Raw genomic sequence first — 14,446 nt, 5'->3', positions numbered from 1 at the left:
CAAAAAAAAAACAACTTTATATTTTTATGCAATTTGTGTGCTTCCAAGTGCTTTCAAGTGAAATAACATTATCCAGCACAAAACAGGAAATCCAAACTTCTGGGAGGACTCTTTAACATGTCTTTGAATTAATAAACAAATGTTGGATTTGATGCAATTATTGCCTCATCCTTGCTGTTTGTATGTTACCGAGGAAGCACACAGGAACAAAGAAATGGATAGAACGAAGGGCTGCCCACCAGGAGAGGACGTTGGTGACAGATGGAGAGAGCTTATGGACGTTGGCATCCTCATGCCCGGATGACGCCCACTCTGACTCATGGAAAACACACAGTGGGCGCAGCAGGCAGGCAAACAGCGTCTCCGCACCACACTGGATCTGTTTGTTTCCAACTTTAAGCCTCACTGGAAATTAGGATCAAATACATGGGGATTTAAATATTAATTGGACAAAGACGCTATTTGTATATCAATTCTGGCTATACCTTAGGCTTTATGCATTCTCTGAGCCACCATAAGTCACTACTGCTCTCGTGTAAACAAACTTAGTATAGCAGAGGCCACCATCCAATCAATGTGTTTTTCTTTACATGGCTTCCCTTGAAAGCTGTGCAGGACAATGCATGTGCAGAATTTGACATCAGAAGCATGTTTTCACGTTCACTTGCTGAAAGTCAAAAGTTGCTCATTGCTTAATGGCTCTGAACGTATTTAAGTTCAATTCAGCTGCACCTTCAATTATTTATTTGTTGATCTAGCCACTCTCCGTTCCTTAAATTGCCCACAGGGCAAATAAAGTATGTTGCATTGCATTGTATTGAGAATGCACCAGCATGATTTAAGGGCATCACAAATGTTTTGTAGGCCAGTAGCACTCCTATATGCAGCTGATACAAAAACTTTCAAACCTCTAGTTCAGTAGTGTAGGAGACAACTTTAAAATTACAGATATTCAGCTGACATAGCTGCAATTTTATTTTTTTGTGTGTGGAGCATCGAACTTTTTGTGTTAAACCCATGACAGACATTAAATTAATATTACATGTCTAGAAAATTCATCAGTTACTCTCCTGCATTACAGTGTCAAGGTGTTACATCCCAACTTTGTAAAGGCAAAGGGAAGAACGTAAAACCATTTGTTTTTGGTTTGGTAAAGCAATTTATTGCTCAGTGACATACTTAATGAACTAAAAGGTGATAATACTATAAAGAAAACAGGGCTGGTGCTAAATCAAGGACCCAGATAAAACCAAACAAGAGCTAATGAAGTTGTAAACTTGCTACAGCAAATAAAAAACAAGTAACTAAAGGAAACAACTAAACTCCTTTTGCCAAACTTCAAGACAAGGTAGCAACTGGTTCAGGGTTCAAAGAAAAGCTAAACAAACATGTGCTTCAGAACACATACAAGCTCAGAGCTACGAGTAACCATTTTTCATCGGCTACAGAAAACACGAGGCGACAAGTAACACCAGATTCACGGTAGCTGTTAGGAGTTAAATGTTAACGTAGAACACGAAGGACACAAAAGGCACCGAGGTGAGACATTCAATCACAGCCAACCTGATTGTGAGTTGGGCTGCAGATTTAAACCCCAGGTGTGGTGATTGCTGCAATTCGATTGGAGGAGGAAACTGGGCGGTGGTCCAATCAGAATCTGAAGTCTTAAGACCAATCAGTCTAAATGACGGGCAGGTGGGATCTGAAGAGTGCTCTGTGGCCCACCATCTTTAAAAGTCCACCACAAGCAAATGTAAAAGCTTAGCCTTATCTGAAACTACAGTGGTTTACCTGCTTATTCCTGTTTTTTGTGTTTGAAAAATACATTTTAATGCTCTGAAATGTTAACCGTTTGTTTGTAATACAACACAAATAATGCAACAGCTGAATGAAATCATAATGTAGGGGGAAAAAGGTAGCACCAGATAAACTAGTGGTCCTAAAAGTTACCCACAGAGCTAAGCAGAGAAGAAGTAAATGCCAGCTTTACAGCTTTAATGCAATGTTTTTTTACTTGGCTATCTCTAAATCCTGCATTGTATTATTTATTATTATATTATATTATCATGAGTTCAAAAAGCGAGCAAGAGAGCTGCAACTTATTTTGTTTATAGATTGTGATTTCCCTCCGGCCTTCTCTTTGTGCAAACTCACTGATAATGACTAATCAGGCATCAACCCCTGTTTTCTCAGCAACACTTTGTGTTTACTTCCAGCTGTCTGCTTTTGTACTGTTTATAGTGAAAATGTCTTCACTCCACTGGATCACACATGAATGAATGCCGAGGCGCTCGTGTTTTTGCAGCGTCTACGGTGCTGCAGTCAGACTCTCTGGCCCTTCATCTCTCCGGGGCACACGGCTCAATGTAAAGGCCAGACAAAGTACAAACAAACACACAACACACACTCACGCCGAGGTATTTCGTATGTTCTGCTGCCATTGTCGGGGTGACTTAGAGAGTCAATTGTGCATATCAACAGACGGACCGGAGCACGGTTCACTTCACAGCGCGCACTTTGGGGAGTGTTATCATTTGGCTACGCACTTTTGATTTTCAGTCACCTGAAACTCCAAACAGCCGCCACATCACATAACAGGAATGCACACACACACATGGGAATTATTCTAAATGATTAGTTTTTACCATGGGACACAAAATATGGTGAAGTAATTAATAATAAGCCTTGTGTGTTTACTGTAGGAGTAGGAGTGTTCAGCACCACCGACTACCTTCACAGACCACCAAGGTGTGCGGTGATTGGTGGCCTTTATGGAGTGATTCCAAAATTAAATTACGCTATCTGTGTTTTTCTCACATTTCAGAAACATGTTTCTAAGCCAGAGGTAATGATCCAGATCCAGCTACAAGGCCTCCTCAGCTGAAATGACCTGACAAATGAGTTGCTATGTGGATAAAACCAACGACTGCGTACAAAAGAGTTCTGGGAGGTTTGGAGCACTCGGATTCCACGTTTTTTTTTTTTTTTTTAAATCCTCTCAGCTTTCATGCTAGTAGTGGTAAACAGCACCTTCACTAATACATCCGGAGGAGCCCTAAATCCAGCCAGGTTAGCTTTAATCACCTGTTGGTGAGCCCTAAGGTGAAGAGGAGGGAGATAAGAAAGAAGAGAAAACTTTACAAATTACTCAGCTGCCTGGTTTCGTGCTATCTGTGCAGCCCGAGCCACAAAGACCCCCATTGTACCTCCAGCTGCAACCCTCGTGTATCCTTATCAGAAAACATCAGCACTTGGCGGTAGTTGTTAACTTATCCCAGCACCGATGCCCCCCGCACTGCCCTGGGAACCCGCGGGCCATTGTCTTTCACCTTGATGCAGGGTTTGGTGAAAGCGAGAAGGGACAAAAAGCCTTGCAGGTTTCACATGCTGCGGCTTTGTAGCGCTCCGTCAGGGGAACAGAGGCTGGGGCCGACCGCTGAAAGTAGGCTACAGGTAAACTGCCGTCAACACAAAAGGAACAAAACGGGAATTGTGCATTTGAATGGCCACACATCCCTGCATTTGACATATGAAGCCTGCGGTTTTTAGACGGAGCAGTCGGATTGATTTCACCTCGGCAGCTCAGCAAACAGCATATGTATTCCTGAAACCTGTTATATATGTTTGTTCTGCCATGAAATGTCATCATATTTGCTGTTTTACTAATAGTTAGATGAGAACACTGACATCACTATCATATGTCTGTTAATATATTAAGCTATATCAAGTAGTTTGCTAGCTTAGCTTAGCATAAAGACCGCTACCTAATACATTATATCTCATTTAGTATGAAACCAGTTTTGGTTTTAGAGGACTTTTATCTTCTTTCCAGGTGTAGTGACATCCTGACCTTTACTTTTTCTAGAGATTAAACAAACAAAATACAAAATCGGGGTAAAACTATATCATGGAAAGGAATAGTTTGACAATTTGGAAAATACACTAGACATGAAGAATAATATCGAATGGCCATAAACTACACTGATTTTACCCCATTTAAATTACTTATGGAAGCACAAGCAAAATCATATACACAACTGAAAAAATTAGCACCAGAATTTGTGTTAAAGTTCAGTCAAGTGGAAGCACAAACTCAACCCTGATTACATTTGTTGGAATATCAGGTTTGCGATGCACAAACATTGTCATCTGTGGCTGATTCTCTCACTGATTTATATTCCTCTGGTGCAGTTGGATATAAAACCCTCCTCTGCATCACACACACCAAACCCCTACCACCTTGTTATATCACACACAGACTGTACAGTTTGTCATTTCCATCACATTTTTGCCTGATTGATGTTGAATGTCAAAGGTCAATATCGAATGCATTTTGCTGCCATATATTGATGAATCCTATGCATGCTGTATGGATTTTATACATTTTTCCATTGGGAGTGGGGATTTTAAGGGATGGACGTATATGACATTACTCTGATGTACACATTTGGGTCAGCTTAGCTTAGCTTAGCATTAAGCAAAATCTGAAAGCAGCTAGCCTGGCCCTTACCAAAAAATGATCCACCTTCAAGCACCTGTATAACTTAACACAATTACCTTATTGATTTATTCTGTACAAAGAAATAACTTTAAATATGAGAATCATGCACATTGACTTCTGTTAGCGTTAGGTTTTCCCATAGATCTAGTGAGGTTTGTAGTCAATGTTTTGCATTTAGATAGAGTTTGGGAGGCTGTTTTCATTATTTACAATATGCTATGCCAAATGTGTCCTGGCTATGGTTTCATATTTAGCATAGATTTTCAAACATGTTGACTTTTTGTTTTAAAGTTACACCATTCCATGTATTCCTGTTGCATTTGAACGATGAACGTTTATTCGACCAGCACTTAGCTGCCAGATGCTAAAAGATTACACCCTTGATTCCCAGTTTGGAACTTAATGAATACTGCTTCACTGACGTCTCTCGGTACACAAATAGAAAGAACATCCTCTCCAGCGTTCATTGTGTTCCAGTTAGCGACTGGCTGGCCAGAGGGCTTGATAGATTGACCGCTGTTGGGTTTCGTCCAGTCATCAAACTCAGTGCCAGATCCACTTATACAACCTGGAGTGTGGAGTCGTCCTCATCCTCTTAAACTCTCAAACTCAACTACAGCTTAACAGAAAAAAAAAAAAAAAAAAAAGCTTAATGAATGGAGTTCTATACGTACTCCTGTCTGATGAGCATTTGTGCATGAAGGAGTGTTGAAAACCTGTTTCAGACACACTCAGCACGCTGAGCTGCAGAGTCATTTCCACCTGTCCTAATCCTAACACTGCTGGGCTTTGAACTCGAGCTTCATGTGATGTCCTAATCCAGCCAAACATTTTGCTGCCACGAGAGAGCTCGTAATCTCTCGCCTTGCTTGAGTCGCTCTGCGGCTACACATTCGGTTGTAAAGGAATGAGCAGCGAAAGTACTCACAAATGCTTAAAGAGACTTAAAATCTCGCATAAATTTTTCAGAGAAATCATTCATCCGTCTGCAGGCTGGCTCCAACCCTTCAGTGAGCTTTGTTCATTGATCTGAAATCCTCTGTCTCCACTTCACCATTCATAAAAAAACAAGACTGTAACATGTGTTCCTCAAGCTGCTACAGTGTGATGCAGGCCGTTCTGTTTCGCATCTGAAGTGTTTTTGGAAGGAAAGAACCACATAAACAGAATCCAGTAAAACTTTTTTATTGTTTTCTGGAGATTTTTATGCACACATGTAATCCATAGAGATACAGATTATGGGTTGTTTGTGTGGGAAAACAGCAGTACTTTTACTGCGGCGTTTTTTTTACGCATTTTTTGCATAATCGAACTTGATGTCGGTAATATTAATTAAATATGAACCTCATGTTTACCGTCACATAATGCTGAGTCCCACTTACATCAGTTTAAGTTCTCCATTGTCTGGGTGAGGGTGCACCAGCTCTTTAGACAATAGCTCCCCTCTGAAACCGGGGAAACCTCGCCACAGTATGGGTCAAAAGAGTCCTATTGTCCCATCTTCTATTGTGCTGCTGGAGTAGCCTGCAAACAGAACACTGTCAGTCTTTGTCTTTGTCCAGATCAGCTGTGCAGCCCTGTTTTTTCATGCTCTGCCGAGTCCCATGTGGCTGCCATGCCCTACATGTCACCATAATAAAGTTAAGAACACTGCTGTTACAGTTGATAATGGAAAGGCAAATATGTTTCGCCGGTCGAACGTTAGGAAATTGGAGAGCTCAGCATATGTGTGGGCCTCGGGGGCCTTAACCCTCAGCGTTCACAATGATGTGCCTGTGATTCCATTTGCTCACTTTAAAGGTTTAAAAGGCTTCGCTGACAGAGCGTGGGAATAAAGTGTTGATTAGCTCTTGGGTAGCTGTTTATTTAAGAGTGCTGTGTGAATGCATATCAGTCCCTGTCACCTCCACGAAGGCTGATCACGATCTGTTAGTGGTGGAAGACATATTCACAGCTTTTATTTTTAGCAAAAGTAGAGTTAGCGCCACAAAAAATAAAAAAAAATAAATCTTACATGTATAAGTGCTGCGTTGAAAATGCACAAGTATGAATAGCAAAAAAGTGAAAGTGGATAGACAGATACTTTTTTCATGCCCTCAGGGAAGCTAAAGGTTTCTTGCAGCTCACACATGTCACATTTAAAAAAAACTATTAGGAAAATAGCATGCAAATACTGCTGGTTGAACAAATAAGGTACAGGAGAGTAAATAGTACAACATTTCTGTCTCAAATTTAGTGAAGCGGCATAAAATGTATGAGTACCAGAATCCTGGAATCGTGCAGCAATTGACCAACCTTTCCTACTTTTTACTGCAGTTTTCAGAAGATATTAGAAACTCATTTAATCAATTGTATTAATAGATAGATAATATCACAGAAGTAGCTGTAGTGAATGCATCAAAATATAGTGTAATAACACAGTAATACTAAACTTTCAACCTAGAAGTGGCAGTAATAACACTTATGAAACATGCGTACTAGTTCGGCACTCTCTTTAATTTAAAAATAAAACTAATTCTTACAGTTTTGGTAGTTGTGTTGTCTTTCATAGGCTCATATTATAATTGTTGGGATGTTTTTGTTTTTGTATGACCACGTGAGCAGCATTTTAATAACATGACTTGTGATATAATCTGCAAAGAAACTAGTTGTAAAATTACAGTAATGGAGTGTTCAATAAAATGGAACTACTTGTTTGCATTTAAGCTGAATATAACGCAAAAGAGGAAGCAATCCCTGCTGCAATAAACGCCTATAGGAATAATAAATAGTGGTTTCCAGCCGGTGACCAGAATGAACCAGCTTCTACTCTTTATTGAAGTTGTTATGTAACAACGCCTCCAATTGGCCCGCTTTAAAATTCCAAATTTAAACTGGCCCTCTGATTGGTCGCCGGCTTGCGAGGGGGGGCCATCGGAGGGGGCGGAGCTTCGTCCGAGTCGGGAGATTCGTCAATCTATATACAGATTGTCGCGCCGCCAACCGGGGACCACGTAGGAGTACACGTTACTTTTTTTTTTTTTTTTTTTTTGGTCTGTTATAGCAACAACCTGTCGTCCGCCCGGCTAGCTAGTATTTGTCAACAGAGACCCGTTGCGACCGTTGGTGTTTAAAGCAGCTAAAACATAAAGAGAATTGGTTTTATTTCTTTATATTGGGGATGTAAAGGAGATTATTTAGTGTTATAGTCGTGTGGCTTGATTCATGGTGGCTGGTGTAGCGTTTTTACACTAATATCTTGTTGTGCACTTTCCCCTCATAAAGAGTCATGAATTCTGCTTTCATTTCACATGCATGTCTCGTTTCTTTCTCCACCTTGTGTGCAAACCATATTGCAGAGAGGCGTTTTCATCAAATAATAAAACCTGCATGCACCTGCCACCTCTCCATTAATTGAGCTAGTATGTGCATGTTATAGAGTCGTATTCCTGATGGTGTTTACTTCACAGCTCCTGTGATCTCACTGTGATGTTTCTCATTTAACCAGAATTCGAGGGAGACATTTAGGTTTGTCATGCTGTCCTTAGCTGACCACGCTCATCATAAATTTAAGGTGATGGCTGTGGTGTTTTTCCCAAGGTGTCTCAGCTTGGTTCAAATGCTGTTAGTACACTAGATGTTGTACACTGATGTTGTACACTGATGTCTGTCATTTCTGTGTAGATTTCAGCAACTGATGGACATGAAGAAGGAGGACGGTGTGGATTAGGATCTTTTTCCTTCTTTCTTTCTTTTTTTTTGTATTTTGGCTTCATCCTGCTCACCTCAATGTGGGCACTAAAGGACTTCTTCCCCCTCTGCGGTTCGAAATGAAATGATGGCAGCACGTTGGAGTGATTCACCCCAGGACAATGAGGAGCGTAAACACACAGCTGTAACTCCGTGTTGTGAGGTAAGACTTTTGGATAGGGACCCTGTGCTTTTGTTTTTTCTCTTTTTTTCAAGTGTGCAGCTGCAGGACGGTGGCAGTTGTTGGTGCCACATTTATCTATTTAATGAGTGCATCATATGTGACCTTTGAAAATGTTTGGCAGCGTGGCGGAGAGTAATTATAATCCTGAGATGATGGGACATCTATTTTGGACACAATGCAAGCTCTGTGCTGTGCAAAATGCCTGCATGTGGATTTGTAACTCATCACCTGAAGCCACTGTGAAAACCAGCAGACTACTTAACCTCATCAGCGCTGTTTCAAAGACGTTTTCAGAAAACTCGTGACATGCCGCAGAAGTTCAAAAGTGTGTCACTCAGAGAGGAGAACAGCGAGTGTGAGCTAAGTGTTGCAGCGAACAGCACATCTGCCAGCGTCCGGGGTGATAGGGTTCATTTTTTTCCCCGCTCTGACAACTGTTTAAGCGCACAAAGAGAGTTTTATACTTGCAGCGCTAATCTTACTGGGTCCTTTGTGGGTCTGCATGCCAAACTCTGATAAATGGCACATTGTGGAGCTCATCCTTTTCCTCTTACGCATGGTAGTTTCAGTGGTTACATCATCATAGTCATCATCATAGACCAGCTAGGCTTGATGCATGTCATAACAGCATTGCAGCGGTGGCATGTTTTGGATTAATCCATCATCAGAAAATGGCAACGGTACTGTATGTGTGTGTGTGTGGCTGTAATCCTCTTACTATGCCAGAACTAGCTGAGGATGGACGGCATAAATCTTTGGGAGCGGGGCAAGGCAGCATCCTGACAGCGGCGGACTTTGTGAAATGGTTGATGGGGTTGAAGAGAAGCTCAGGGCAGAGGTGTCTACTAATGCTTTTTGTTAAAAATAAATCTCAATGAGGTGTTCTCGCAGGATTAATGTGGAAAAAGTGGAAAATAGACTTTTCTGTTCAGCAATAACAGCATTTCCGTTACAGTGGTTCATGTAGTGTCTCGTTGGGAAATCAGAGAAAGTGAATCTCTGAAGATGCCACGAGACAATAAAACTTCTTCCTTCCCTCTCTCTGGCTACATCACAGCGGTGAGGTTTTCTTTGCATCCTGCAGTCTAATAAATGCTTCTCATAACATCACTTAACTCTCCCTCACGGCGGAAAACTACAGCCACCACATCCTAACAAACTCCCAGCTGTTGAGCAGTTTAGCAGAAGCATCAAAAATACATCAGTTGCTTCTCAGCGTGAGCTTCTTTACCGCTAATGTCTGATACTCTCGAGCTTGACTCAGCTTTTAATCAGCTGAGACTCACAACTAAGTCATGCAGCATGTTTTTAAAGATGGGAGAGATATATAAAAGAGCCCACTGAATCACCATGTTTCCCCCCTCTGATGAAAGTGAAATTTTATTCCATCTGTTCTTTTATAACATCGGGACCGAAACAGTTTTGCCATGCATCTCTGCTCCGCTGTAGAAGATGTGAATCACCTGTGAGTCAGTGTTTAACCTGCGTGTTTGCAGCTCGGGGGCCAGATATAGGAGTGGTTTTTATCTACCTGATGCCCACCATAAACAAACACAAATCTCGCCCAACTTTCAAGCTTCACTGATTATGAACTGCCGTCCCCCTGGGGTCTAATGAGAGCCGAGACCCCAGGCGGGACGAGGCCTCCCCGCTCCCTCTCCTCCTCCTCCCGCTCCCCTGCATCATCTTGGCTCACTAATGAGAGAAATTTCAGGGGGTGTCTTTTCCAAAACGAACCCCCACAACACTCACCCCACCCCGCTGCCGCCAAAGCAGTGGAAACAACGCTGTGGTAATTTAGGCCCAGCTGCCCTGGTCATTAAGAGAGGAACACCCCACGTGTATAACGCCTGCCTCGCTCTCTCTCTTTCTGCCTCATTCACATTCCCTTCCTCGCTCGACCTGCTGTCCCACTGGTACACTAGCAGTGTAGCTGGGAAACAGCTGAGGCCTGTAGTTGTTTACAGAGTTTCGGTGGGGGGGGGGAGAAAAACGATTAATAATGAAAATATTTTGCAATTTGAATTTATTGTAATTTGCTGTGATCTCATGCTGTTGCTTTTTCAGCTGCTGTTGTGTTTACAGTCACAGTTGGGCGGCATCGATATACTTCTGCCGTTCTCTGAAGTAAAGCTGAAACTCATGATATAGATTATTTTGATCACATATGGTTTTCAGTGGCTCATGCTAATATTGAAAGCGTTGTTGGCGGTTTAATGCAGTTTACAACAGTGTTATTAGTAGGTAGCGGCATCTGGTACACGTCATGTTATGTATAGTTGCCAACGCATTGTGCTCAACTGTTGTTTATGGATTCATCTTAGCTCGTATGCACCAGGAAAAACTACCTCTTGGCTATGATGGCGAGTCAAGCTCATTAGCCGGTGCGGGCTGATCCCATTGTTGCTTGCTAGATGTCCTCCTGGTTGTCAGTCGATTTGTCACTTATCTCAGAAATGTAATCAGCCTGATTAGCCGGCTGACCATTTCATCTATCTAAAGAAATTATGGTTGCAGCTTCTCCGATGTGAAGATTTGCAGATTTTCTCCTCTATCTTTTATGTTTAATGGGTGCACAAATGAAGACATTTGACAGGTCTAATGAAAAATTACTATCATGTTAGCTGTTAGCTGCAGCTTTCCCAAATATGCACTTGGTTGCTTCTCCTTATTTCTACATCCATCCTTCCCTTTCAGTTGCTTAATGTTCAGCTAGATTTTTTTCGGTTGAACCAGCTTTAGGAATTTATGTTTCCACACTATATAGAAAAGGAAAAAATCTATTAAACGACAAAGAGAGCCAAGAAAAACACTGTAGTGAAGCTCTGTCCAGCACATATTGATCACATCCCTCATTCATGTTGGGGAGGATGAGACCAATGGCGGTGCTTCGAGCGCTGGTGATGCTCTTCGCTTTGCACTAAATATAGCCCCTCCTAGCTCCATAAACCCCTGCTCTTTTTTTTCCTCCCCCGTCCACATGCTTGTCTTTCACCCGTCCTCTATTCCCGCGTGTTTTCAGTGATGCTATATTTAACCCGTGGAAAGATGAATGCTGCGTGCGTCGGAGAGGGAAAAATGGAATCACTGTACTGGAAGCGCGCTCCCTTTTTTTTTTCTTGAACGCTCTTACAAGCAGTAAATATGTGAATGTTGGTCAGTGCAGCATAATTTTAGGGGTCGGGGAATGCGACAGCGGTCAGTTTGTGCCATGTGAGAGCTTGTCATTTTTTCTGTGGAAACTAAGAAGAGCCGATGTCCTTATTTCCACATGCATACCTAGCTGGACATGGCAAAAGATAACTCAGATTTCCAGTGTCACATCCCAGCTCTAATTAAACTCTCTATGATCTCATTTTTTGCAAAGTCTGACTCTATGGCTCAGTTTAGTCATTGCAAGAGAAAAACCCGTTTAAAAATAGGATTACAGCGTCTCCAAAAGTAAATGACCCACACATTTATCAGCGTTTAGAGCCCTGGCAGTTCATCAGTCAAACCAGCGACGGAACGATTTTGATTTGCATACATCTGAAAAGCAAATGTGTCTCGTGCAGCACATCAGGGCTCTTTCATATTCAGCAAACAAGACATTGACCTGGACATGACCGGGATTTTGTCTTAGTGCATACGCATACAGAGCCAAAGGTGTCATGGGAATAACCAGGATCATGCTCTCTGAAGGGTTTCCCCGGTTTGAGAGCACCAGACCTCCCTCGCAGTTTCATTACGACGGTCAAACTGAAACCAGAGTGTGTTTTGGCATCTCTTATCGGAATCAAACTTCCAAGCTGTTTTTTTTTTTTTTTTTTTCCCCTGGAAAAGACATTAAAGGAAATCCACACGCGTGCTGCATCTGAATCAAGGTCACCCAGAATATGTGTGCATATGTGTGTCGGGCGACTCCCTTATCTTTTCCTCTTGTGGACGGGTGACGTTTATGCTCGGCTTGTCCACGGTTACACTGGATGCCATTATTCCGCCTGCCACAAGCAAGGATAGATGATTGATGGATGGATGCGTAGAGGGAGGAAGGGAGGGAGCAGGAAGAGGGCAGGAGGTGTCAAGCCAGACTAGAGTTTAACCACTGGAAAAAATACCCCCCTCTTTCTTTTTATTCTCATCTTTTTTTGTTGCCAATTGGCTCAATGTCACAGCCTCTTCTGCCTGGATGCCTCCGTCCCTCCGTCCGATAAAGGGAGGGCAGAGAGGAGATGGCGAGAGGTAGGATTTTTTGGGGGGAAGGGTTGCAGATGCAGGCAGACAGGCAGAACAGAACCAGTCTAATGCTCAGTGAGCCCGAGACGCTATACGTTACACATGCCCGAGGCATCTCCGTCAACACTCGCCCCATATCTGCCTCTATCTCTGGCTCTGAGACATGACAAACACAGATCAGGAGTGTGTGTGTGCATATGTGTGTGAATCACATAAGTGCTCAGTTTATCTGCAGAGCACATTTCTTAAGGCAGTCTTCACACTCCTCCTCCTCCATCCTGTCATATTCTACACCCTACAGGCGTCATAAGCCGCGCATTATGTAACGCACTGTGTAGTGACTGCTGGTAGATAATGAATATATAGACTGCAGCCATGTGCAGCACGCACATCTCACAGGACACATGACTTTATCATATTTCTTCTGTTTTTCCTGCAGATACTTTTATTCTTTTAGTCTGTATGTAAAGCACATATAGCAGCATGAGCAGTGTTTGTTTTTAATCGAGCCTTATGTAACAGGGTGTTATCAGGACGTATCCTAACCAGCGGTGTTTGTGTGGGCTTTGAGGTCTTGGCTGGAAAACCACAATGTTTCCTGTTCGCATCAGCAGTGGAAATGAGCAAGGGCACGCTGATGAAGGAAAGATTTCATGAATGGATGGCAGAAAAGCCACCAAACAGCAGAGCCGCCATGTTTTTGGAGCTCCACTTTTCTCTGATTGGCTTCGGAAGCTGCTGAAGTTGAAGTCCTTGTGACAGATATATAATGTGACATCTTTAACATCCTCAAACTGACCACAGCCGCTTAATGGTAGGCTATATGTTGATGCTAGGAAAACCACAGGTCTTCAGTCATCCATGACAAAGCCAAATAGTATCATTTAAAGTTGGGAAAATGTGGGATTTTTTTGGACTCACAGAAGCCTAAAATATAACTTTATACAGATATGAGGTGTCAAATGCAATTCAGGATTATTTTCAAAGCTAGCAAGTGTTATAACTGATCAGTTATTTGTTTTGATCAGCACCTTATTATATACAGAGGTTATTTAAAGTGCTTTACAGGCAAATATTAAAAGCAAATTTTAAAAAAAGCATCAAAAACAGTACAGAAAAGATGAGTAATGTGCACAGAGTTAAAACAGATGTGAAAAATAAAAGTGTTTAGGAAATAAAGTGTATAATAAAACAGAGAAAAAAAGTATTATTGAATGATATTCAAACAAAAATGGCCACACATTGACTGACCACAGCTTTTTGAACATGTTTGAGTTTCAGACTGTTGGTTGGACCAAACAAGCAAATGGGGACAATTTCACTTCATTTTCTGACTCAATAGACCAAATAATCAGAAAACTCAAAACAAAAATAATCTGTCCTAACAATAGCTGACTGGACGGAGCTGCAGTGAATCAAACAACAGTGTGTGTTCATTCTCTGTCCTCTGCTTTGAGTTTAACAACCCAACTTGTCTGTCAGCCACCTCAATAAGCTTCTTGGAGAGTTATATTTCTCTGCCTGACTTCCTCATCTATTTCCTGTCTGTACAGTGAGGTAACCACAGCATCCTTAAAGCACACATGCGCTCTGTGTGTGTTTTGAATGGGAGGTTGTGTGGCACCGCCTGCGCGAGAGATCCATAACTCAGAATTGATTGGATTATATTGGCTTCATTGTGGGGGCAGGGCACAGGCTTTTACTCTTTACTGGACTATTCCTGGCTTGTCACAGGGGGGAGTTTGGCTGCATGATGTCACGGCTGCTTACAGTGTAGATGTTGTTCAGACACACAGTCGTGTCTTATTAATCCAACA

At 42.1% G+C, this 14,446-nt stretch overlaps 1 protein-coding gene across 1 annotated transcript in view; it reads left to right on the top strand.

The window, feature by feature from the left end:
* Positions 1 to 8,195: 8,195 nt before the first annotated feature.
* arhgap21a (Rho GTPase activating protein 21a) overlaps positions 8,196 to 14,446 on the top strand; it is an 89,040-nt gene continuing 82,789 nt past the window's right edge. The window contains exon 1 of the mRNA XM_008294093.1: positions 8,196 to 8,393. Coding sequence (XP_008292315.1) covers positions 8,316 to 8,393 — 78 coding nt within the window. The 5' untranslated portion in view covers positions 8,196 to 8,315. The remainder of the gene's footprint in view (positions 8,394 to 14,446) is intronic.

Source organism: Stegastes partitus, unplaced genomic scaffold (genome assembly GCF_000690725.1).
Source record: "Stegastes partitus isolate 25-593 unplaced genomic scaffold, Stegastes_partitus-1.0.2 Scaffold938, whole genome shotgun sequence".
NCBI classification, from domain to species: domain Eukaryota; kingdom Metazoa; phylum Chordata; class Actinopteri; family Pomacentridae; genus Stegastes; species Stegastes partitus.
The sequence above is the reverse complement of the archived record's forward strand: the minus strand, read 5'-3'. Positions and strand labels throughout refer to the sequence as shown.